General features: G+C 56.6%; 1 protein-coding gene and 1 long non-coding RNA gene across 18 annotated transcripts in view; one reads left to right on the top strand and one right to left on the bottom strand.

Annotated features, from left to right (window-relative positions):
• Positions 1 to 22,033, bottom strand: part of PAX2 (paired box 2) — a 94,581-nt gene that overhangs the window by 68,382 nt on the left and 4,166 nt on the right. For 3 of the 13 annotated variants that reach the window (XM_082408133.1, XM_082408131.1, XM_082408128.1), the window contains 3 exons: positions 11,418 to 11,528; positions 7,736 to 7,904; positions 6,804 to 7,001 (listed from right to left, as the gene is read on the bottom strand). In XM_082408133.1, the coding sequence (XP_082264259.1) occupies positions 6,804 to 7,001; positions 7,736 to 7,904; positions 11,418 to 11,528 (478 nt within the window). Of the gene's footprint in view, positions 1 to 6,803; positions 7,002 to 7,735; positions 7,905 to 11,417; positions 11,529 to 12,574; positions 13,792 to 13,864; positions 13,928 to 18,653; positions 18,673 to 21,820; positions 22,028 to 22,033 lie in introns of those variants that run through there. The other 10 variants (XM_082408134.1, XM_082408132.1, XM_082408129.1 and 7 more) reach the window with 8 other exon arrangements.
• LOC309636103 overlaps positions 13,949 to 22,033 on the top strand; it is a 164,843-nt gene continuing 156,758 nt past the window's right edge. For all 5 annotated transcript variants that reach the window (XR_014249231.1, XR_014249232.1, XR_014249233.1 and 2 more), the window contains exon 1: positions 13,949 to 18,358. This is a non-coding gene — a long non-coding RNA (uncharacterized lncRNA). The remainder of the gene's footprint in view (positions 18,359 to 22,033) is intronic.

The raw sequence follows: 22,033 nt of genomic DNA, 5'->3' as shown, positions 1-22,033 counted from the left end.
TCCAGTTATTTTTGTGGTTGGTGAGGATGAGCTACAAGAGGACCCTGGCTCCATGGCCTCTCCCATCTCCCTCCTACATGACTTCCCCTCCTACCTGAGAGTTCCCAGATCTACACAGGGCCTTGCTTCTTCTTTTCCAGTCCCAGGTCATCCTCTTCTGGTTTCCTACACCCTCAACAGCTCCCCTATGCCCAGCCCTCCCCAGGAGACCGCAGGCATCTGCCTCTGCCATCATGCTCTACTTGGTCTGGTGTCCAAGCCTTCTCTAGTTCCCAGTTATGTGTTCCTTGCACCCAGCTTCTTCCTTATTTCCCTGGCACCTGGATTACTGGGGAAGGATTTGGAGGCTGGGCCTGGGGCCGTTGGGAGAGCTCTGACAACGACCGTGTCCCAGTGCTGCTGACATGCCTCCTGCTGGGGGACCCGCAGGTCCCTTGGTGGGCCACTGCACCGTAACTCTGCAGGAAGGGGGTGCACCAGGAAGGGCATCTTCTTGGCTGCTTATGCAGTTGGTCCCTAACTAGTTCTGCCAACAGGGCTGGGACTCAAGTGTCGAACTGAAGATGGACAGTGGATCACACAGCTCTCTATCACAAAGGCGGCATCGCTGCAGCAAAGCCCCTCTTATTGGGGCCTAACTAGACTATGTAGTGTTACAGTGCAAATAAAAATTGAAGAAAAATTTGGCCCCAATTTTCCCAAATTATGAAATGAGAAATCTTCAACCCAGCCCTATTATTGCTGCCCAAGGGTCCAATGACTGCCTCACTGATTGGCCTGATGGTCCCAAGGACAAGGTGTCCAGCCTTTGTCTGTGACTGCAGGTCTTCCTCTTTTTCCTCCTCTTGGCCTCAGAGCCCATTTACCTAAGAGCAGACACAGGTAGGCACAAACACACACAAATCCACACACCCTGAAGATATCAATCTCTGTGCCCACAAACCATCATGAATACATTCAAGCTGCACCTTTAGAGCACCAAAACAAATAACTTGCTCAACAGCAGAAAAACATTTCAACCCAGTAGTTTAGTGGTAGACAGATAAACCCAGAGCGATTTAATTTTCCACCCGTTTAATATTTTACTTGTTATTAGGGCATTGGTTGTGAGACACTGTTTCCCACTCCTCAGATTTATCAGGGGCCCTTCTCTCTTCTCTAGCCTCACCCACATGGCTGGGTGAGCAGCACTGGGCATAGCTTCCCCTGCCTGAACCTGAACTCTGAATGCAAGAAACTTGCCCTGCGAGAATCTGACCTGGGGGTGGGGGGGCTGAGATGAAACAGCAGGGATTCAGAGAAGTGGCAGGCCACGTTCACACCCTTTACTGCATTCTTTTAAAGAACAGGAAGTGAGAAAGGAATTCTTTCCAGCATACAGTTTCCTCTTAATATAAGAATTCCAACTCCAGGCAGCAACAAGGAAGGGCCAAGGACGGACCTGAACTTTAAGAGGCAAAGTTGCAGAGTAGCTGGAGCTGAAGATCTAGGGAGCTGGGGGCAGACAATGGAGCCCCTGGTTTAAGGCGCTCCTTTGTGGGTTCAGAGGGAGCCCCCTTTTCAGCGTGCAGGCTCTGGTGTAGGGGGGGTTTGGTTCATCTTCTGCACCAGTTACTACTATCGCTATTCTTTCTATGAAAGCATAATATTCTTGTCCACAACACACACCATCACATATACAACCACACTATCCCGTGGGTACTGGAACAAGCCCACTTCCCAACTGCTCCCTACCACCCCAACTTCCAACCGTGCCTCTGGTCCCCTGGATCTACTTTGCACAATAATTCCCACCTTGTGCCAATATGCACACAAAGCCATTGTCCCATCTCCCCCCCTCCCCAATATTCTCTTCTCCAGGCACCCCGTTTCCCTTCTCTAGGGGCTGCTCCTGCCTGGCCCCATCTCCACTTGGTTAATTCCCCCCATGGCCCCTGTATTGAACTGTTGTGTTGTCCATTTCCCTGTGACAAGGGCTCTGGTTACAGAGTTATTGATTGGTTTTCATGCAGACAAATGGGCCCTTCCCGAGCTCCCATCGAAATCCCTGGCTGTATGGGCTGATTGTTGCCTCTCGGGGTGTAGGATTGCACTGGAGACCACCCTCCACGCAACCTCCTTTGCCCAGACTGTGGACGGTAATAAATGGAGGCAGCCTGAGCGATAATAAAAGCAATTGAGTAGGTTACCTGTGCAGATACAAGATTTATGCCTCTTCATATTTGATGTGATTGTTTTATTGAGTTCTCAGAATAGCTGGACACTATTTATTTATTTAGGGTTTTCCCCCTCTCGTTTCCTCTTTGCAACACCCTCCAAAACCCACCTGGAGCTTTCGTTAGAGACAACCCCTCCTGCCTTCCTCTTTCCTAGAGTTGCCAGTGGAGGTAAGAACTCAGGGCAACCAGCCATTGCTCTCACCTGAAAGCCATTTTGTGGCCTGCCCACCCACTCGGAGCCTGCCCGCAGGGAAACAGACCAATACAATTGTTGGCCAAGAAGTCTAAAATAACTAAGGGAACAAAAATGGCTTTTCAGGGGGACAAGTCCAGCTCATTTTAAGAAATAAGAAGGCCAGCAGTCATGACTATTTCACACATTATTCTAATGATGGGTGGCCTCAGCAGCAGGAGATGCTCTCTGGGGAAGGACAGGTGAGCAAGGCTTTTCAGACAGAAACTGGCATGTCTGTCCACGATAGGTGGTCCGATCCAGTAGGCCCAGGGCCACAGAAAGCAAGTTCTCTATCCTTACTTTTCCCTTTCCTCTATGGGGAGAAGTCTTCTTCTTAACCCAACAACTTGCCTTGGCTCTTTGCCACTAGACCAACAGCCCTGACCACCAAACAACTGCAAGGGTATGGAGATGGGCAGGCAATGCTGCCTCTCTGGCCCAGCTTTGTGCCAAGCCAGGTCCAAGAGTCAAATGTGCAATGTTCTAGAACCTGTGTCTGAGAAAGAGACACAGACCCCCGCCCTGAACATGTCTTCAGCATTCCCTTGGCTGGGATGAGTGGCTCCCAGCTTACTTGGAAAGGCCTTTGAATGAACAGCTAGGCCACTGTCACCCCAGTGCCAGATTTCCAATGAAGACCTGCAGATGACACGAGACGGAACTGTTTAACAGCCCTGGGGCTGGCGCCTTCTTGAAGCCAGTGCTGCCACTGCTAGGAGAGTAAATATGCTCACTTAGAGCCCAACAGGCTAAGAGAGAGTGTGGGTAGCAGGTGATTGGGGGGGGGGGAATTGACTCTGGGAGGGTCCACTCCAAGGATCTAGGAGCTGAGAGTGCCTTGATCCCAAAGAGTATAGGGCAGGCTGAAAAAGTTAAGAGAGCGAGGGCCTCCTTGTCAGCTCAGTCCAAGACAGTGCCCTCAGGGGATCTTCAGTAACCCTAGACTCTATCTGGAGTTTGCGCCTGTGCCTTCAAAGGAGCTATATTCCCTACTCAGAGCAACAGCCAAACCTGAAGACTCTGGCATATAATCAGGAAAATCCTTCCTGCCCAGCCAATTGCTCAGCAACGTAACTAGGTGGCTGTTTCCCTTTCAGCAGCTTGGATCTCCCTCCATCTCCTCCCCGCCTCCGGGCCATTTCCCACACCAGGTTTCAATCTCAAGTCACCTGTTTATAAACACCCGCCCTCTACAGCAGTGGTGTACAAGCGGAAGAGCTGCAACTCCACGCTCAGCGATCAGTAACCCAATATTGAGAGTTATTCAAATAAATTCCACATGCTAAGCAATCTAGTCAACCCTCCGGATTTTTGACGGTGGTCTCTGGGGATGAGGGTGAGGTTGGGAGGCCTCTCTGACCTACTCCATTGGCTCAGAGAGGTATTTCTATGAGGATTTGCCAATGGAGAATGGGGGCTGGATGTCCAAGCCTTTATTGCGACAGGATCAGAAAAAGCCCAAACCATTTTTAAAGCACGAAAAGCAATTTAGTTTATAACCATAACAGTATATTTCAAGTGTGGCAACAGCATCTGTTTTGGGGAGAAGATGAAAACCCTCATGATTTGGCTCAGGTGGATAAGCATGTGTGGATTTCCTTTCTTGCCAACAGCCAGCACAGGCACATTCTTACCATGAGGGTTATAAAGTACCCAACACAAGTGGGCACCTCACCAACAGTAAAGTGCTAAACTCAAGAACCACCCGGTCCCCAATGCGTCACACTTTCTACACAGAGGAAAATCTGTAGGCTCTTCCTACAGCAAGTGAGATTTCACAAAGTTCCTGGCGTCAGCAGCGCCAGCAGAAATCCCGCTTTTAGCAGGTTTTAGGGTTGAAGTAACGCATCTCAGATAAACCCTCCCCTTCAGAGCAAAGCACCTAGAGGGATGACGCTACGGGCATGGGCCCAGATGCACCCCTCCAGTCCTGACTCGGCAGCACACTGGGAAGCCCCCAGAATTCTTTCCAAAGTATGAGTCACGGTAGGATTCTGTCCCAAAGCAAAACCAAGAATACCCTGACTGTGCCTTGTTGACAAAGCAAGCCAGGAAGCCTAGCTGCAGACCCAGGGCTGGCTGCCCATGCTGCCGGTGGCTTCCCCGTTCTTCTCCTCCCACTCCCTTGCCATCTCCAGCAACACCTGTCCACAGATGGCTATTTTCCCACACCCAAAGGTAGCCTCCGTGCCCCTCAGGTGATAGGGCTCCGTGTTGAGAAAATTCTGCTGCTGTCAGAGCTGTCAAGCTGAAGCCGTTCTTTCTCCCACTCTCATCCCACTAGCAGCTCACTCTTCTACTTTCTCCCAGTTCTGGTGACTGCACCTCAAGGCCTCTGGAGCTTGATCCTGGGGTCACATGTCCCCTGCTCTCTGTGGCTTTTCAGGATGAGAGTATTCCCAAATTTTGTATAAGCCAGCTTCCCAAAACATCTCGGCCAGTGAGGGGGTATATGTTGGGGAGAGTGGGGAGAAGGGGTGCTAGACAGGGTGCTAGGCAAGGGGTGCTGCCACCACACCTGCCTTGATTGCTCCAATCCTCCACGCATCAAGAGAAGCACATTGCCTTGACCGAACATATCTTGGGTTCCTCCCCTGGCTTGCAAATCCTATCACAACAACAAGATTTCTACCAAATGTTCTCCAGAACACCAGCACCCAGTCCCAGCAACATTGCTCCTCAGCAGGGCTGCTCTCCTCCCAAGACCTCGGTTCCAACTCACTCCCAAGACCAGTAGCCAGCCTAGAGGCTGAGAGGAGACAATGCTTCGTCCCCTTCGCATCCCTCACCGCCACTCCTGCCCCAGCCCCAAAGCTTCCCCAGCCTCCTCCTCTGGCTTTTAAATGCAAAAGACTCATTCCTCTCCCAAACCACCAGGAGAATTTCTCCAGCTCCTTTGGAAGGTATCTGAATGTCAAACCGCTATGCTCTCAATACCTAGCTGAGCCAGGCCCAGGGAGCTGGAGAATTTTCGGAGGGTGTATAATTAGCTGATCAGTATTATGTTACCCTGTTCATAACTGAATAACCATTTTAATACAGATGGCACACACTGGGATAATTTCTGGGGTCGCCTCGCAGTACATTACAGCACGAGTGTGGCAGAGGGAATCTTCTTTAGCCAAGGTACATTCTACCAGTTAATTTTACCTGCTGTTTTCAGGATGATTTGGGATAATTCCATTTCATTTGCAAAATATTAAAAAAAAACCCTTGATACGTAATGCCAGTTTCAGAAAAAGGCACCAGCTGAATTATTAGTTGTCCTGATAATGAGCCTATGACGAGTGTAAAGAAAAACAAGGGTAGGAAACCCTCAGCCTTCTTCTCGTTTGGGGTGTTGCCCTACAATGCGCGGGGCGGGGGTAGAAAAGCTGGCCAAGGCTGTCTGGAATTGCACAGGGTCTGCGCTGACATCAGGTTGTACAGTTCTGTGATGGGAAAGCCATCTTGGGTTCCCATGTCCAAGTGCTCTTGTTATGTGCTGTACCTGCCACATGTGTACACTGGCCGGGGGTGGGGGGTACATACATGGAGTGTGCACGGGTCGCAGAGAGCACACTGGAGTGGCTCGGCGATTGGGAGACTATCTTGTGCTACTATATGTCGAGCTGAATCCAGCCTGAGTTGTCCCCCTGTGCCTGAGCCTGTCATCAGTGCAGGCTTAGGCCTGGACATAGGTACTCTAGGTGGCTGGAGGCATCTCCTAAGGTTCAGTCTCAGGGTCCAGAGTTCTCCCTCCTGACCTGGCATCCCACTCCTGGTCTAGCTCCTCTACTCCCTGCCGATGGCTGGCTGGTGGTTGGCGTTTGCTCTGCAGGCCTGGATACTGGTGGTAATAGGCCGGAAATTTGTGAGGAGCTGGCTAGCAAGGCCTGGGCTCCCGGGAGGCCAGCTTTGTGGGAGTCACCAGGGATGGCGGGGGAGCCAGGACAGGCGGCTGCCCCTGCCGAAGGGAGCATGCCTTTAGAAAGGGAAGTCTGTTTGGAGGCGATGAATACACACTGGTCATTTTAAAGGCTTCGGTTGTGGGCTGTGATTGTCTCTAGATACCGAGGCGCGTAATCTTGGAGTCTTAATTACCACAAACACTTGGATTCATTTCCAGGACGCCAGCGGGAGAAGCCTGGCAGGGAATACCCAGCCCTGAGCTGGAGACAGCCTTGTCTGTCTGTCTATCTCTCTGCCTCCCAGGTCCCCTCTCCCTGCCCAAAGGACCTGGGAGCTGGGAGCAGGAGCAAGGGCAGGCAGAGGCCGAAGAAAGAACCGAGACCGGTGCTGGGGGAAGCCCTGGTTGGCAGGAGCTGGGAGCTGGAGCCCCACCCTGCAGCCCGGCGTGGCTTGCTCACCTGTTGATGGAAGAGACGCTGGGCACTGTGTCGTTGTCACAGATGCCCTCCGCCAGGAGCCGGTCCCGGATCTCCCAGGCGAACATAGTCGGATTCTGTCGCTTGTATTCAGCAATCTTGTCCACAACTTTGGGTGTTGCCACTTTGGGCTTGGAGCCGCCGATCACTCCGGGCTTGATGCTGCCGGTCTCGTAGTACCTGCGCCGGGAAGACCGGCGGGGTCAGCGAGAAGCGGGTGGTGGCAGGGACAGGGGGCTGCAGGCGCCGGAGCTGCTGAGCCACTCTCCTGCCTGAGGCAGTGGCACGGAGGGAAAAGGCCCAGAGTGTCTGAACCGGCTTCCAGAGTCCACTTGGCTAGGGCAGGGACACAGTGGAGGATGAGGGGAGGGACACCAGGGACGCTCCCTCCCTGGAGGTGGCCATACCAAAGGCTGCACACACAGCAGCTGGAATCCATGCCCCTGGGAGTGGAAGCCCGGCCCCTCATTTGGGAAGAGCAGGAGGAACAGCACTTGGAGGCCTCCAGACCTTTCCCACAGAGCACAGGGACCCTATGGGAACCAGGACCACCCTTCTACCTCCTCAAGCTGATTTTTCTCTTCTCAGGGACCCATTTTTACCTTCTACCCTATTCCTCCAACCCTCCCTTCCAAAGGGAAGAGCTGTCCTTCCGTTTCTGAAGACTGGAATCAGGCTATCTCCCAGGAGCGGGGCAGGTGCTGGATGGCCCTGCTCCACCCTCGCTTCTGGGGCCACAGTCACCACCTGAGTGCCCTCTCCAAAAGGAGCAGCTCTCCAGATAGCCCCAGTCAGGGACCTCCCTCTCCCACTGGCGACCTCGACTTTTAGCCAAGCCCTCGGCTGGAGACCCAGGGCTATCCAAACGGGGAAGGAGACAGGGCATCTCCCAGGGGCAGCTCCGAGGCTCTCACCTGCCCAGGATTTTGCTGACACAGCCGTGGCTGACCCGCAGCTGCCGGGAGATGTCGCAGGGCCGCACACCCTGGTGGGCCAGCTCCACGATGCGCTGCCTCACCACGTCGGGCAGGGGCCTGCCATTCACAAACACCCCCCCAAGCTGGTTCACACCCCCGTGCCCTGCTGGGGAGAGACAAGAAAAAAAAACAACACCCCACACACAGCAGGGACCGGCCATTAGTCAGGGTCCGCGACCCAGGACGTGCAAAGGGAGCAGGCAGGGTGGAAGGGCATGTTCCCGGACTCGCGGGAGAACGAAGGCCGCCGACCACAATGCAGAGGATTAGGGACTGGAATCTGCGGAGCTGCAGAAACGCGGAAGCGCAGATGCTGGGCGGAGGGCAGGGAAAGAACGCGGCTCTAAGACCGGTGCGACGCCAGGGAGAAAGTGAGGGAAGGAATGGGGAAGCGGGGCGAGAGGGAAAAAAAGGGAAGAGGGGGAGAAAAACAGCACAGTGGGAATTAATGCCAGCAGGAAAGAATGTAGAGAAGAGAGGACAGGAAGGGCCGGGCGGAGGACGGAACCCAGAGCGGTGAGAAATCCCGCCTGAGCCGCAGGCAAGAGGGAGTTGTAGGAGCCTGCTTGGAGGCGGATGATTCTGGGGTGTTTGGTCCGGTTGACTCAGTACATAAGGACTCCAAGCACAGAGAGGGCCTAAGTCCCTGACATCCCCCCCTTTTGCTCCCTACCTCTTTCCTTGTATTTATTTTTAATTGGAGTTAGAGTTTTCCTGCCTCTTTCCCTGTGTTTTTGTTTTGTTTTCTGATGGGGAGCTTTTCTTTCCTTTATGTTTTCTATCTTTAGATATTTGGGGAGCCATATTTCCCCTTCGCCTCTGTAGTGTTTAAAGTTCAAAGAAAGCCAACTGGAGGAGGAAAGGCTGAAGAGGCAGGGGCCCAGAATCTGCTGCGCTCGGAGATGGGGAGGCAGTGGAGAGCCGCAAGGTGCCGGGGTAGCAGCCACAGAACGCAGACTGCTTGGGTTCGTTCGCCTGCCACGCTGCGCTAGGCTTCTGGCCCACGGCCTCGCTCAGGACGCACGGTACAGGTCGCCCAGGCAGGCTGAAGGCGCACGGGGCACCCTGTGCAGCCAGCCCGAGCCAGCCCATGTCCATCTGACCTTTTAGACCTCCGCAGCCACTCAGGAAACCGGGCAGCAACGGCGTTTGCTCTCCTGGGCAAGAGGAGGGTGCTGGGTCTCCAACCTGACTCCAGCGCAGGCTCCCAACCTCGGAGCCGAGGTGGTCGCCGGATGCCAGGCCTGAGGACGCTGCCTGGCGCCCCATTCTCCCTGGCTGACAGCAGTCTAGAAATCCTGCACCCAAAGCTATCAACCCGCAGCCGCAGTTACTGAGCAATCCAACCGCAGAGAGTTCTAGCGGCAGAGTCCGACCTGACCGGGCCAGCAACCTGCAGTCCCTGTCCTGCTAGCCTCAGGCGACTTTCGGAGAAAGCGGGGACATCTGCACCCGACTCGCTTCTCTCCGGTTCCCTTCTGGGGGACCGAGAATAGGGGCCGGCGAAACCCCTGGGGAGAGGCCTCTGATCTAGAGGCTGGGGGAGGCCGGAGCCTCTTATTCTACCCCTCATCCATGCTAGGCTCCCTACCTCTAGCCCCGCTCCTCACCCTCCCCTCCCTCCAAACCCGACCATCAATAATTTAGGCCCCGGGAGAACTCGCGTTACCGGTATGAAAAGGCGGCAGCTGCGGGCAGATTAAAGATGAATAATTCAGCCTCCCCGGGCTCCGGGCCCGGCCCCTCGACCCCAATCTAAGGGGTGGGTAAGGGAAGGGGGCACGGCGGGAGTCCAGGGCTGGGGCCGAGAACCTGCGCTGAGTCGGGCCTGGAATGCGCCACTGCCGCCGGCGCCGACTCGGGCTGCCGCTGCTGGCCGGCCAGCCCGCCCGCCCGCGCCGCGGTCTCTCCCTTCCTCCGACCACCTTCGGCTCGCCTTGCTACCCTTTCGGTTTCAAAGTGGCACCCAGTGGGCGGCCAGGACTCGGCAGATACCCCGCGGAATCGGCAAGAGAGGAGAGGCAGCGAGGCCAGGAGGCCGGCGGGCTGGGCGAAGACGGCGTGGTACCCCGTTCCACTCCCTCCGAAAAGGAGTCAGGATTTCAGGCTCGGCTCCCAGAAACCCGCGGCAGCCGGAGGCCCCTGGCTCGGATTTCCTGTGCTTGGAAATTATTTAGGGAAATACATTTTGTCACAGGAGTATTTTTTAAAGCTCCCTTATATGTATATGCGCTAAATATATGCTTAGAGAAAAATACAGCTCTCCCTCCTAGGCTCTCTTGTCCGAAGCACAGATCCAAGCCAGGTCTAAAAAGTTTCCCTGTGAAAAGTTACAAATCATCCTTGATTATTAATCTACAGAGGAGGGGAAGTTTTCTATTTAGAATCTATTTATCTTAAAAAACAAAAAAAGAAGCCGGCAAAACAAAACAAAAAACAAAAATTACCTCTGAATTGTTTTCCAAGCTAAAGACATATGACAAGAATTAGATAAATTCAAATTTCATTAAAATAATTCTCTTTTCCTAGTTTCAAATTTCTTTTCTCCCCTTCTCCTTTTTCCTGTAACATTTTTTTCTGTTTTCTTGCTCTTCTTTCCTCCCCCTTGTTTTGATTTCTCTCTCCTTTCTCCCCAGCTTTGGCATTTGCCTTCCTTTTGTTCTTCCCCCCTCCTTTTCTCCCTCTTTTCCTATCCCCTGGCCAGGTTACTGGCTGGCCCATCCTTACCACAGAGTGGGAGCCCAGCAAGGAGCCTCCAGAACTAGAAGCCGAGCTTTGCTCTACCCAGGGATCGCCTGGAAGGCTCTTCTACGTGATCTCTCACAGACTTCGATTTCTCCTTGGAATCCCTCTTTGTTTTTAGAGCATCTCCCAGGGAGAGGCAGAGAAAGATGACCACCACGTCCTGCCAATCTCAGACTCCCAACTCCAGGACAAGAGGGGAAGGAGTAGGATGGAAGGTAGGAAAAAAAAGAAGAGGAAGGAAGTATTTCAAACCAGCCCACAAGAAGCCTTGGCTGGGCTGGCAGGGCCAGGAGGTGCTGGGAGCTGAGGGTCAGAAGGGGGCACCCCACCCCCACACTCTTCAGCCTGATTGTCCTGACACTGAGGCTGCCCTTGCTGGGAGTCTCCTCCTGGACCACCACACTCTAAGTTCCAGAAAGGTAGAGATGAGGGGAGGGAGGAGGGGGAGGCAGAGAGAGAGAGAAAGAGAGAAGATAAAGAAAACACAACACAACACAAAACCCTGAAAACTGCCTGTCCATTAGTCCCCCAGCTCCAGTCAAGAGGGTGGCCAGGGAGTAGGGTGGTTGGAGCCAGGGTCAGGGGCTGTGGATCCACTACCTAAGAAAAAGCAGGTGGAAGGAAGGAAGGTGATGGGCACCAGGGAGGTAGGAAGACAGGTAGAAGAAGTATGAATGACATAAGGCAGAAGAGAGAGAAACTGGAGGCTTTAGAAACACCGGGAAATGAGGAAGAACGAAAGGGGTGACCAGGAGAATCCAGGGTGGCCTCCAAGATGGGACCCGAGCGCGTAAGGAGCCAGGGCCGCGCCAGGACGGGACAGGGTGGGACGGGGTGCCCCGAGCTGGGGCAGGAGCAGGGCGCCGGTACTCACGGTGCATCGCGGAGAAGGGGTCTGCTTTGCAGTGCATATCCATGGGGAGACAGAGGAGCGGGAGCAGCGCGGCCGCCGCCGCCGTGTCGCCTCTCAAACTCAACTTCAGGACTTGAGGAAAAAAGGGAGGGACGGTGTGGGGGGTGGAGTGAGCGGGCTCCCGGCTGCGGCGGAGCGCTCGGGGGCGGGGGGCGCCGCGCTGCGCTCCCCGCGGGGACTCCTCCCGGGCCTGCCGGAGCTTGCAACCGCAGCGCCCGGAACTTCCCACCGTCGGGGCGCGGGGCTGGGCGGTCAGCAGAACGGCCCCGGGGCGGAAGGCCGGGCCGCGGGGACCTGGGGGCGCATGGCGCGCGCGGCAGCTGCGGCCGGGGCTGAGGCTGGGCGGGGGAGACGGCTCGCTCAGCTCCCCTGGAACCCGTTCATCCAGAGGCGGCAGTCGGAGTAGCCGTGGAGCAGGGGCGGCCCGAGGGCGCCGGGCGGGAGCCGGGCCGCTCCAAGTGCCGGTGAGTTGGCGAAGTTGGCAAAGAAGTAGCAATCCTCGGGATGTCCGAGCGGGCGCCTTCGGGAGGGGAGAGCGCGAGCCGGGCCCCCGCCCCCGGAAAAGGCTGGCGCGCTCCGCCGCGGCCGAAGGGCCGGGAGGAGGGAAGAAGGGAGGGAGCCGAGGGACGCCGGCAGCACTGGACTGGCCCCAGGTGGGTTGCGTTTGCGAGAAGACTCGGCCGGAGACTGGAGCCTCGGCTCCCGGTGTGTGTCTCTCTAAAAGCTGCAAAGCCCCCTCCAGACCCCCTCCCTCTCCCCGCGCTGGGAGATGGATGACTTGTCAGACAAAGGCAATAGATTCCACCACTCTGTGATTCGCCAGCGCCGGAGCCCCGAGCTTCGGCGAGGAGGGCCCCGCGCCTGTCACTCCGGTGCCGGCGAGGGGAGGGCAGGGGAGGGGGAGACGGGAGGGAGGGAGAGAGGGAGGGAGGGAGGAGCGGGTGAAGGGGGAGGGGGGGAGAGGAGCCTGGGATTAAAACTACATTGAGAAACGAAACTCGCAGATAAGATAAACGTTAGATAAGGATAAAGAGCGGCCAGTCTAATGAATATTCAGGCCACAACAGAGAGTCGCAGAACGCGCCACGTTTGGAAGCCGGCTAGAAGTCCCAACTCACCCAGCCCTGCCATCCACTGGCCAGTGCCCGCATGAGCCACGGGGCCCCGAGCTCGTCCGCAACCCTACTCCTATCTCCCCTACTCTCAGCTCTCAGTTCCCTTCCGTTCCTCCTGGTTCCTCCTTCCTCTCTCTGGTCCTTCCCTTTCGCCTGTCCCTCCTGAGGTAACTCCCCACCCACATACCCCCAATTCTCATTCCGGGGCAAAGTGTCCGGCAGTTTTTCCTCTCTCGTCCCACGCACGGCTGCGCGCAGGGCTTCCCTCGTCCCCTTGCCTAACGGGGTCTGGACAGCCCAGAACGCTCGGTTTAGAATCGAGCTGGAGACGTCCGGCGGGGACCCACCTGCCTCAGTGGGACCCAACGGACGGTGCGAGAGCCCGGGGACTTGGCTCCTGGACCCTCGGGTGGCCGGGGAGGGGGCTTGGGGAGACAGTGCAGAACGACTGGTCGCTGGCGGCAGAGGACGCGGGAGACCGAGGCTCGGCTCGCTCTCCCCGGCTGGGGAGAAGAGGCTGCGAACGAGGCTGAGCGCCGCCCGCTGCCAGCTCGGCGGATCCAGAGCAAGCGCAGGAGGCGCAGCGCGCTCGGCCAGGACCCGCTCCTGCCGGAGCCGCTGGTCCAGCCTCCGCGGCCCTCCAACGCACTCGCTCCCTCGCTCGCTCAGGTCCGCTCGCACGCACCAGACAGGAGAAGCCCTTTGTCTCCTAACTGGTTAAGTACAGAATATCCGGGAGATCTTTATGAAATATTTTCCCTCGTCTCATAAATCATCTTGGCACTTCAGCTGATGTTTTAACTCTCCCTCCTTCGCTCCCTCCTCCTCGCCTTTCTGGGTCTGCGAAAGGGCGGCTCAGGGAAGCCGGCGCTGCGCTCTAGCAGCCGGTACTCGAGGCGACTCTAGCCCCTGCCTGCCGACCCTGGCGCCCGCAGAAGCGCCGCGGACTCGCGCCGCTGTCCCTCTGGCCGGCGCCCAGGCGGCAGCTAGGCTGGGGGGCGGAACCCGCCCAACTCAGGCAGGAGGAAACTCCTACAGGGCCTCTTGCACCTGGGTTTTCAGAGCGCCCTTCATTCTCGGGCGGGGTTCGGGCCAGGTTCAGCCCGACAGGGTTCCGAGCTTCCCACCCTTTAGGAGGCCGGATCCGCTGGGATCCTGTCATTTGCTCTCCTTCCTGGATCCTCCGGAGCCCAATCCGCTTAATCCACCTGCGAAGTAATTTCTGGGAGGAAAAATCCCCTCCCCCGCCCCCTCCCTCCCAGCCCTCACCCCCACTTCCTTTGGGCGGCCAACCTGGTTCGCTCGGGCTGGAGGTGGAAGGCGCAGGGTCAGTCTCTTCCTCCCGAGACCTGCAGATGGCGCTCCCGGGTTTGCTTTGGCCTCACAACCCCACGAACACGCACTAACTTGGTGTGGGGAGCGAAAAAGGAAAACGGTTCCGGGCAGCCTAAAGGAAAAGGCTCCTGGGCCTGGGAGCGAAGGGCTCTCAGGTGTTATTAGCTGGTTCAGCCTTGGGCTTCTTTCAGGGAGGTAATTAACCCAGAATTGGGATGAGGGGGCCCCATCGAGGAAGGGTCCTTACTGAGAGGAGCTCAGAACCGAAGGAGCCCTTTGCCCCAGGTCTCCCTATGTTGGTCTAGGAAGTTGTCTTAGGGAGTCTGAACTCTTGAAAAAACTGGACTGTGGGCAGGACCCCTCTCCACACACAGACTCAGATTTTTCTAGAATCAGCTAGACATGTCCCTAGGTTACACATACTACGAAGAAGTGTGGGTGCATACAACAGGCGTTTTTTACATACTAAGCAAGAGGGATTTTCATGTTTTGTAAAGAAGAGGACTTAGTGCACAAAGTGTGCTGGAAGTTGCACTCACACACCTATACTACACATGTACCCCCTGAGGAGTGAAGACACTTCTATTGATAGTCCAATTCCCAGGTAGCCCCTGAGATTCCAGAACCCCACTCCCCCTGCTCCTGGGACACTTTCCTCAGCACTGCATTAGCTGAACATCCACCCTCCCACAAAGCCAGCCCCTGGCAGCTTCCTCCTTGGCTCCAGCCTGTTCAAGTGTCTAGAAAATCAAAGAGCAATACTCCCCGATGATTAGAAGCCCTTTTAGCCAAGACTCAGCCTTCTCCCAGGGCTCCAGGCTGAAGGGCTGGCCTACAGATTTCTCTCCAGAGGTGTTGGCCTCTCCCTCTGATGCTCCCTTTCCTGTTCTTCCCTTTTTTCTCCTATAGTCTTAGTAGAGGAGAAAAAAGCCAGAAAGGAAAAAAGGAAAGAAGAAAGAAGAGGAAAGAGGAAAAGAAAGAGAAAGAAAGAAAACAACCCAACCCCAAACACAACCCGGGCTCCGACCTGTCAGGGTTGGTTGCTTTTCCCGTCTGCCTCTAAATGAACCTTTTCTCTCTGGTGTTTTCAAAGCAGCCCTTCCACCCCCCAACCTAGGGGCATTTACACTTCAAACAAGGCGCCCGCCTCGCTGCGGAAATTTAAAGGCAAATAAACTTTTGGGGAGTTGCTCTGATACCCATCTCGGGATTTGCTTCATTAGCCGCCTCTGTGCATCTGATCTGCCCAATAAATCTTTCTTGTGGATCTCCGCTCCTTCACCTTCTCCGCTCCCTTCCCTGCCAGGCTTGCCTGGCGCCGGGCACCCCCGCCCTTGCCTCCTTCCTCTCTGACGAGCTCCGGCCGCCAGGCCCTCCAGTTGTCTCCCGTCTGCTTTGTCGGGTGTAGGTGTCCGGGAGGCCTTGGTCGCCATTGAGCTTCTCTCTCCTCCCCCACAGTACACACACGCAAAGGCACCCCAAGCCAAGCCAAGAGCGACTAGCACCCTGAGCTCCCAAATGCATTTCTGGGCAGACTGTGCATGAAGTGCTCGGCAAACCCTTTCCGGTGCCCCTGATTGCACCCTCTCCCTGCCCGACCCTTCTGCTCCTTTTCCGTTTTCCCATTCCCTGGCCCAGTGCTTTCTACCCTGGGAGGAAAAGCTGAGGCTTGGTTGCCTACCCTCTGCAGGCAGGGCCCTGACCTGGGGCCCCAGGCGCCTGACCTGGAGCAGTTGAGGAAGGCGGCTGGGCTGAGAGGGGGCGGGGGACTGGGGCGCCTGGTGGGGGCCCGGGGAGCATCCCAGCCAAGCCCCTCCCTGGTGGCCTGGGCCAGCCTTCCTCCTTCCACTCCTTCCACCTCCCGGGGAGTGGCAAGGGGAGCCAGGGCCAGGGCTCTGAGGGAGGGGATTAGAAATTCCGAAATTAAATGTATCTCCCTAGGAAATGCTCCCCACAGCGCGGACCAAATTAAACGCATTAAAGTTCAGGGCGGGGAAAGCTGTTTAGAACCAAGGGGGGAAAAACAAGTCCAAAGGGAAGAAAAGCAGAAACGGAGGAGGGAAAAGCAGAGGATAGAGCAGAGCAGCAGCTCCACAGCCAAGCTTTTTTTCAGAATTATTCCCAGTTTTGGAAGTCACCACCACCAGAAAAAAAGAAAAAGAAAAAAAAGTTTGTCTGACAATCCAAGTCCGGGACAGCTGCAGCCCACTCGCCCCAGGGTCCCGGTGTGCACCCCGGGGCGCATTCTCTCAGCGACCAGGTCCCAAGCAGCCGGCGCACGCATGCTGGCCCCTCTCCAGCTCGCCCTGACCGGCTCCAACCCGGCCGGCCCTTTCCCCTCCTCCTCCCCATTCTCTCCCCGCCCCTCCCCCTTCCTAGCCCTCTGGTCACGTTGGAGGATGGTTTTTTTTTTTTTTTTTGGAAGAGCTTCTGGTACAATATGGAGCACCATGGGCTGCAATTTCACACTCCACGGCACATTCCCCCTAAAGCTACTTTCTTTTTTTTCATCTAAGACCCCCTAATTTCTGCTTCCTCGCTCCCTCCCTCGCTCCCTCCCTCGCTCCCTCCCGCTCTCACTCTTCTTTTCCCGCTTTTGTTCCCAATATTTGGGCTCCCTGCGTGAAGCCCGGGGGGCCTAACTCCCGGCGGGCCCCGCCCGCTCTGTCTGTTGGTCCTGAGGAGGCCGGGCGCACGTGCTGCGCCTTCATCTTCCCCGGCCCCTCCTCCTTTAACCCGGCTTCTCCTCACATGAGGTCCCAGCGACCTGCCGGCCCTTCACAGCTCCTTTGAGGGGAAACGACAATGCAAGCCACTTGGCCACCAAAGCGGCCTCTTAGCCACACGGGCCTGCCAGGTGGCTGCCACCGGTGGGCCACCCGACTGGGGAGCAGAAATAAATGGTAAAGTCAGGAGAAACTGGGCCAGCAATCTATAGGGTAGGAGTGGAGGGCTCTGTCCAACAGAGAAAAAGCTAGAAGGAGGTGAGGGGGGCGCAAGAGGCGCAGTGAGGCTCTGGTACTCCTGGACACAGACTCCCCCCACACACACTTATGGACCTCTGCACAGCTAAAGGGGCCACTCACTCCAAAGCCCAGGGAAGGAGCAATAGCCTCCACATGCACAGTCCCTTTGCCTCTTTGAGCTTCAATTTTCTTACCTGTAAAATAGTGATAATTACACCTGTCTTGCCTCTCCGTGGAGCTAGCCAATAGGAAAGCATTTAAAAAACCAAATATTTCTATAGTAGATAAAGGAATAAGTGCCTAACTTTCTGAACCCTTAACCATCCACAAAGAGGGAAGGGAGGGATTTGGGCACTTAGGCAGGGCAGGGGGTGGTTTTTTCCATCCAACTTCTACCCTATAAAGGTAACTAGAGGATTCCTCACTGCCTTCCTTTCTGTGTTCCTCCCTTTCGGACTTCTTTTCTTTCCGTTGTCGATACCACACCCTGTCCATGTTCATCACTCTGCTCTCTGTCTCTTTCCTGCCACTCTTCCACTCCCACTTCTTGCGCCCCTCGTCCCACTGCACCACCGCAACTGCTAGAGAATCAGTTAAATACCACCCCGCCCCCTGCGACACCCGGGTTAATTGTGGCCTCAGGCGCGGTCGCCTTTGGGCCAGTAGGCCAAAACCGTTGGGAGGAGCTGGCCCGTTGGTGGAGACTTGGGGAAGGAAATCCCGTCCAGTTCGGTTCCAAACAAAGAAAGTTGGTCCTCCCAGGACCTGCAGTCAACCTGCCAAAGCCAGAGCGCAGATGAGATGGTGGGGAGAGGCCTGACCAAGGGGAGGTGTGGAAGAGGGGAGAGAGGAGGAAAAGAAAGGGATGCGAAAGGCGCTGCGGGACCGGAGAAGGCACTTGTCTCTGGAAGGACCGAAGAGGCTGGTTTAGGCCAAGCCGAGGTCCCCACCTGGCTAACTGACCCCTCCCTTCCTCCCCGAGGGAGAGAGAGTCCCAGTGAGGCTGAGGGTCCGTGCGAGTAATAATTAACCCTCTTCTCAGCCAGGCCCTGAGCCCTGAGCCTGACCTGGCCGATGAAGGGAGACAGTGCCGGCGGGCCTCCAACGTCCCCAGCGCTACCCTCCACCGCCACCGCGAAGAAGGGGGCTGCGGAGGAAGGGGGCAGACGGTAGCATGGGGCAGCTGAAACGGGACGGAGTGCAGGGCAGGGGGAGCGCAACTTCAGATGCTGGGCAGACCAGGGGAAGCGAAATAGCCACCGCCAATGTACAAGGAAAGGAAAGGGCCAAAAGCGGGAGAGGGCGCGCGGCTCTGCGTCGCTGAGGAATAGTTGTAGGGGGCGGGCTGAGTTTTCCCGGAGTTGCGAGCAAGCACCAAATCTACTCTCTCGGATCCGTCCGCGGCGCGCCCGCCCTCCCTGCCTCCTCTCCCAGCTGCTGTGCGGACGTGAGGAGCAGGCGGAGAACGCGCCAGAGCCGGGAGCGGGTAAGGAAGGCAGGGGGAGCCCCGCCAGCCAAACAGGGAAGCGAGGGGCAGGGCCGCCCAGGCGGGGGCCAGGCTGTTCGGCGCCGCGAATTGGCCGGAGACAAAGGACTGGAGCGGAGGGGAGAGGGGATCACGGGGGGGGGGGCGGGTAGGGGAGAGGGGATCACGGGGGGGTAGGGGAGACGGGATCACGGGGGGGTGTCGAGAGGGGCTGATGAGACAGGGAGAGAACCAAAGAAAAGGGGTCTCTCTGGGGAGCAGCCGAGGTTCGTCTACTCCTCCCGCCTCCGCCCACCTCGGCCTGGAGCCGGGACGTCCCAGGGGCTCACTATCGCTTGGGTTGCTGGCCGGAGGGCCTGTGGCCTGAGATCCGGGCAGAGGGGTGTTGCTGTGGCTCTGGGGCCGTGTGTGTGTCTGTGTGTGCGCGCGCGCGCGACAAGGTTTAGGGAAGAGGGGGAGGGGAGGGGAGGGGAGGGCCTTTGCTTTTGGGTTAGACCCCTGCCCCACGCTGCTGCAAGCCTCCACCCTCCACTTTCCGCAGTCCAGAGCCGTCCATCCCCCGAACTTGAAACAAAAGGGCTTAACCGAATCTCTCATGAGTCAGGGCACGGGCTCTTTCTGGAAAAAGTGCTTTGGTTTGAGACTTTAAGGGTTACTCGAATCCAGGATTATTTCTTAACTTTCTGCAACTGTTCCTGCCTGGGGGGGAGATGCAAAGTCAATCTCGGACAGAAAAAAAGCTCAGGTCCCAGTAGTTCGCTCTGCTCTCTCTGAACAGGCCGGTCGTGAAGTCTAGACCCGCGGATAACGAATATAGTGAAGAGAATGAATGATGGAGGGAGGAAGCCTCTTTCAATTTCTAAATCGATTAAGGAGAATTTCTGATGTGTCTCCTTGGGGGCTGAATGCCTCTTGAAGGGATCATGTGAGTGTGTGAGTGTTGTGAGGGTGTGTAAAGGTGTGTGTGAGCGGGGTGGAGTGAGTGTCTAGGCAAACAGCTGTGTCCCAGGCGGGGCTGAGATAGGAGTTCAGGGCCCATATCCACACCTCCCCCTCCCCTCTCTGCCCTCAGCCGAGGCTGCACCGAGGCAAAGGCCTCTGCAGCCTCTTCCAGCGTGGCCGCCAATCAATCCTGCAGGTCAACACAGCAATTAATAACGGGGTGAAGAGGCCTGGCAAAAAAGGGCGGGGAGGCGTAGGGCTGTGTCTCCCCCAGGCCCTGAGGACCCGGCGGCAGGACAAGGGAATAGGGAGGGGTCTCCGAGGGCATAAAGATCCCTGGGAACTCAGTGTGGGCCCAGGGCCCCAGGAGGGAGAGGCAGGGGACCAGCGACAGGGAAGCAGAGAGCCAGCTGGGACAGGCCAGTGGAGTAAAAGGAAGGTCATCAAATAAAGGGCTTATTTTTATGGTGCTGGTAGTAGAGGCGTCGATGGCCAAAGACCACAAGTGACCTGGTAGCCAATTCTCTTCTCTTACCCTTTCCCTCGCTTTTTCCTGGTCTTCGCTGTTCCCGAACGGGCTCAGCGAGACTAAATAAAACCCGCATCCTTCGCAAACCCGGCTGCGGAGGTTGCACCAGGGCGTCCGCGAGGCACGCACGCTCGCTCGAGCGCGCATGTCATTGTCATTTTGAACCAGCTGGATGGGTATAAAAGGGGCACGGGGGCCCTCTGGGGCACGCAGGGTCCCCGGGGGAGCTGTGCCCCGGCCAGAAGTGTATAAGAAAGAGGTGAGGGCCGAGGGGCCGGAGGGGGGCCGTGAAAAAACGATAGAAGGCGGCTTGGAAGGGAACGGAGGTTTCCTTCTCTCAGACCCAGCCCTGCCCAGTTCCACAGCTCCTCCCCACATTTCCCCAAGCCCCGGCTGGGCTGGCGGGAGTTTGATCCCCGCAAAAGCGGGGAAAGGAGGGAAGGGAAACGGAGTGCGGTGCGCAGCTGCTCTTCCCGGCCGCCCGGCCAAGCGCGCCGGGAGAGCAGCTCCCCGGGCAGACGCAGGTAGGCGCAGGCGCCCCTGGGTAAGCGCCCTCGTCCCTTGTGGAGTATCCTGAGCGCCAGGAAACTTGGGATGAGAGCCCGGACAGGTGCTCAAGGATGCCCCCACCGCTCTTCCGTCTCTTTCCGAGGCGCTGGGGAGAGGGCCTGGCTGCGTCTTCCGGCAGATTTGCAGGAACTGGGAACAAGGTTCACACACCTCAGGCCTGCGAAGCAGTGAGAGCCGCCTTCCAAGAGGGCAAATGGCAAAGTGGGAGTGTCAGGAGCCTGAGCAGACAGGACGGGGAAGGAAGGAGGGGTGGGGTCAGGAGGCGGCAGGAGTCAAAATAGATTCAGGCAGAGTGAGGGAGAGAGAAACCCTGTGCAGGAGAGGAAGAAAGGGGGAAAGAGGTTCCCAGGAAGGCCCAGCCATTAGGTCTGTCCTTGGGCTGCATATTTATACGGTCGAGGGGGTGCACAGATGGGCTCTCAATTGAATTCCATCTTCAACACCATCAGAGATTGATTTTGTACTCGCTTTTAATTTTGCCATAATTAATTAGATCATTACAACTGTTTGCTATTGATCTCCCTACTTAAACCTCTGATGTGGAGGGGTGGCCCAGATCCCTAAAAGCCCAGGAGGTGACATTTGACACTCCTGGAGGCCCAGATTCCCCAGTGAGGACAAGGCCCCCAAGGGGGAATGGAGGCAGCCAAGGGACTAGGCCAAGAAGCTACAGGAAGGGCAGTGCTGAGGGTGGAAACTGGATTATCTGTTGAAAGAACTAGAGCCTGAGCTGGTAGGGGATGGGGGGAGGAGGGAGAGGAGGAAGGCTATTTGGAGAAGGAGAGGAGTGAGGCAAAAGGGGCCTGGAGTTAGTCCTTGACCTCTGTGGTATTATTTGAAAAACTCTGGGAAACCTGATCCGACCCTCTCCCTCCCCAGCAATCCAAAACTAAACTTGGGTCCCTGGCTTCCCACCCCTGAGCTACACCAGGACACCTAGTGGGCAGATGGAGTGGAGTTGGCAGGCCTGAGGGAGGGGTGGAGGGGAAAAAAAGAGAGAGAGCAGCCCTCCACTCCCTTAGCAGCTTCAGATTCTCCTCCCCACTCGGGTCCCCTGGGGCCTGCCATCCCTCCTCTTGCCCCAGGCCTCCCTTGAGTCGTTTATTTGGGGAGCAGCCTTCTCTCCACTTGCATTATCTACACCAGTGCTTACACTTTGGTTCATACTCAAATACACAAGGCCCTCACACATGTGCACACAGACTTGTGCACACAGCCTGTCCCCACCCACTAGCACACATGCACATGCAACCACACTCCATCCCCACTAGAAACTAAGGCCTTCCCAGTGCTCCCAACTTGGAGGAAGTCAGGCAAAATATTTTTACACTGAAGGAAAGTGGAAAGATAAAGTCCTAAATGCACAAAAGAGAGCAAAGCCCAGGTTCTGCAAAGTGACCAACAAAAGTTGTAAAACTCACGTTTTCTGGGTGGAAAGTTTTTAGTTGATTCAGAGGACACTGGGCTGGAAGGCCCGGAGGAGGCCTCAGCGGTGGGAAGAGGCCATAGAGCCCCAGTCCCCAGCCCCGCCGCCAGGCAAGCACAGAAGGAAAGAGGAGTGGGGTCCCTCGACTTGGCCGCTCCCATGCCTCTCGGTCACCCGCACCCCCCTTGCCTGTGGCGCCGACGGGTCC

Source organism: Balaenoptera borealis, assembly GCF_965194805.1.
Source record: "Balaenoptera borealis genome assembly, chromosome: 10".
NCBI classification, from domain to species: Eukaryota; Metazoa; Chordata; class Mammalia; order Artiodactyla; family Balaenopteridae; genus Balaenoptera; species Balaenoptera borealis.
This window is presented reverse-complemented; position numbering and strand designations above follow the sequence as displayed.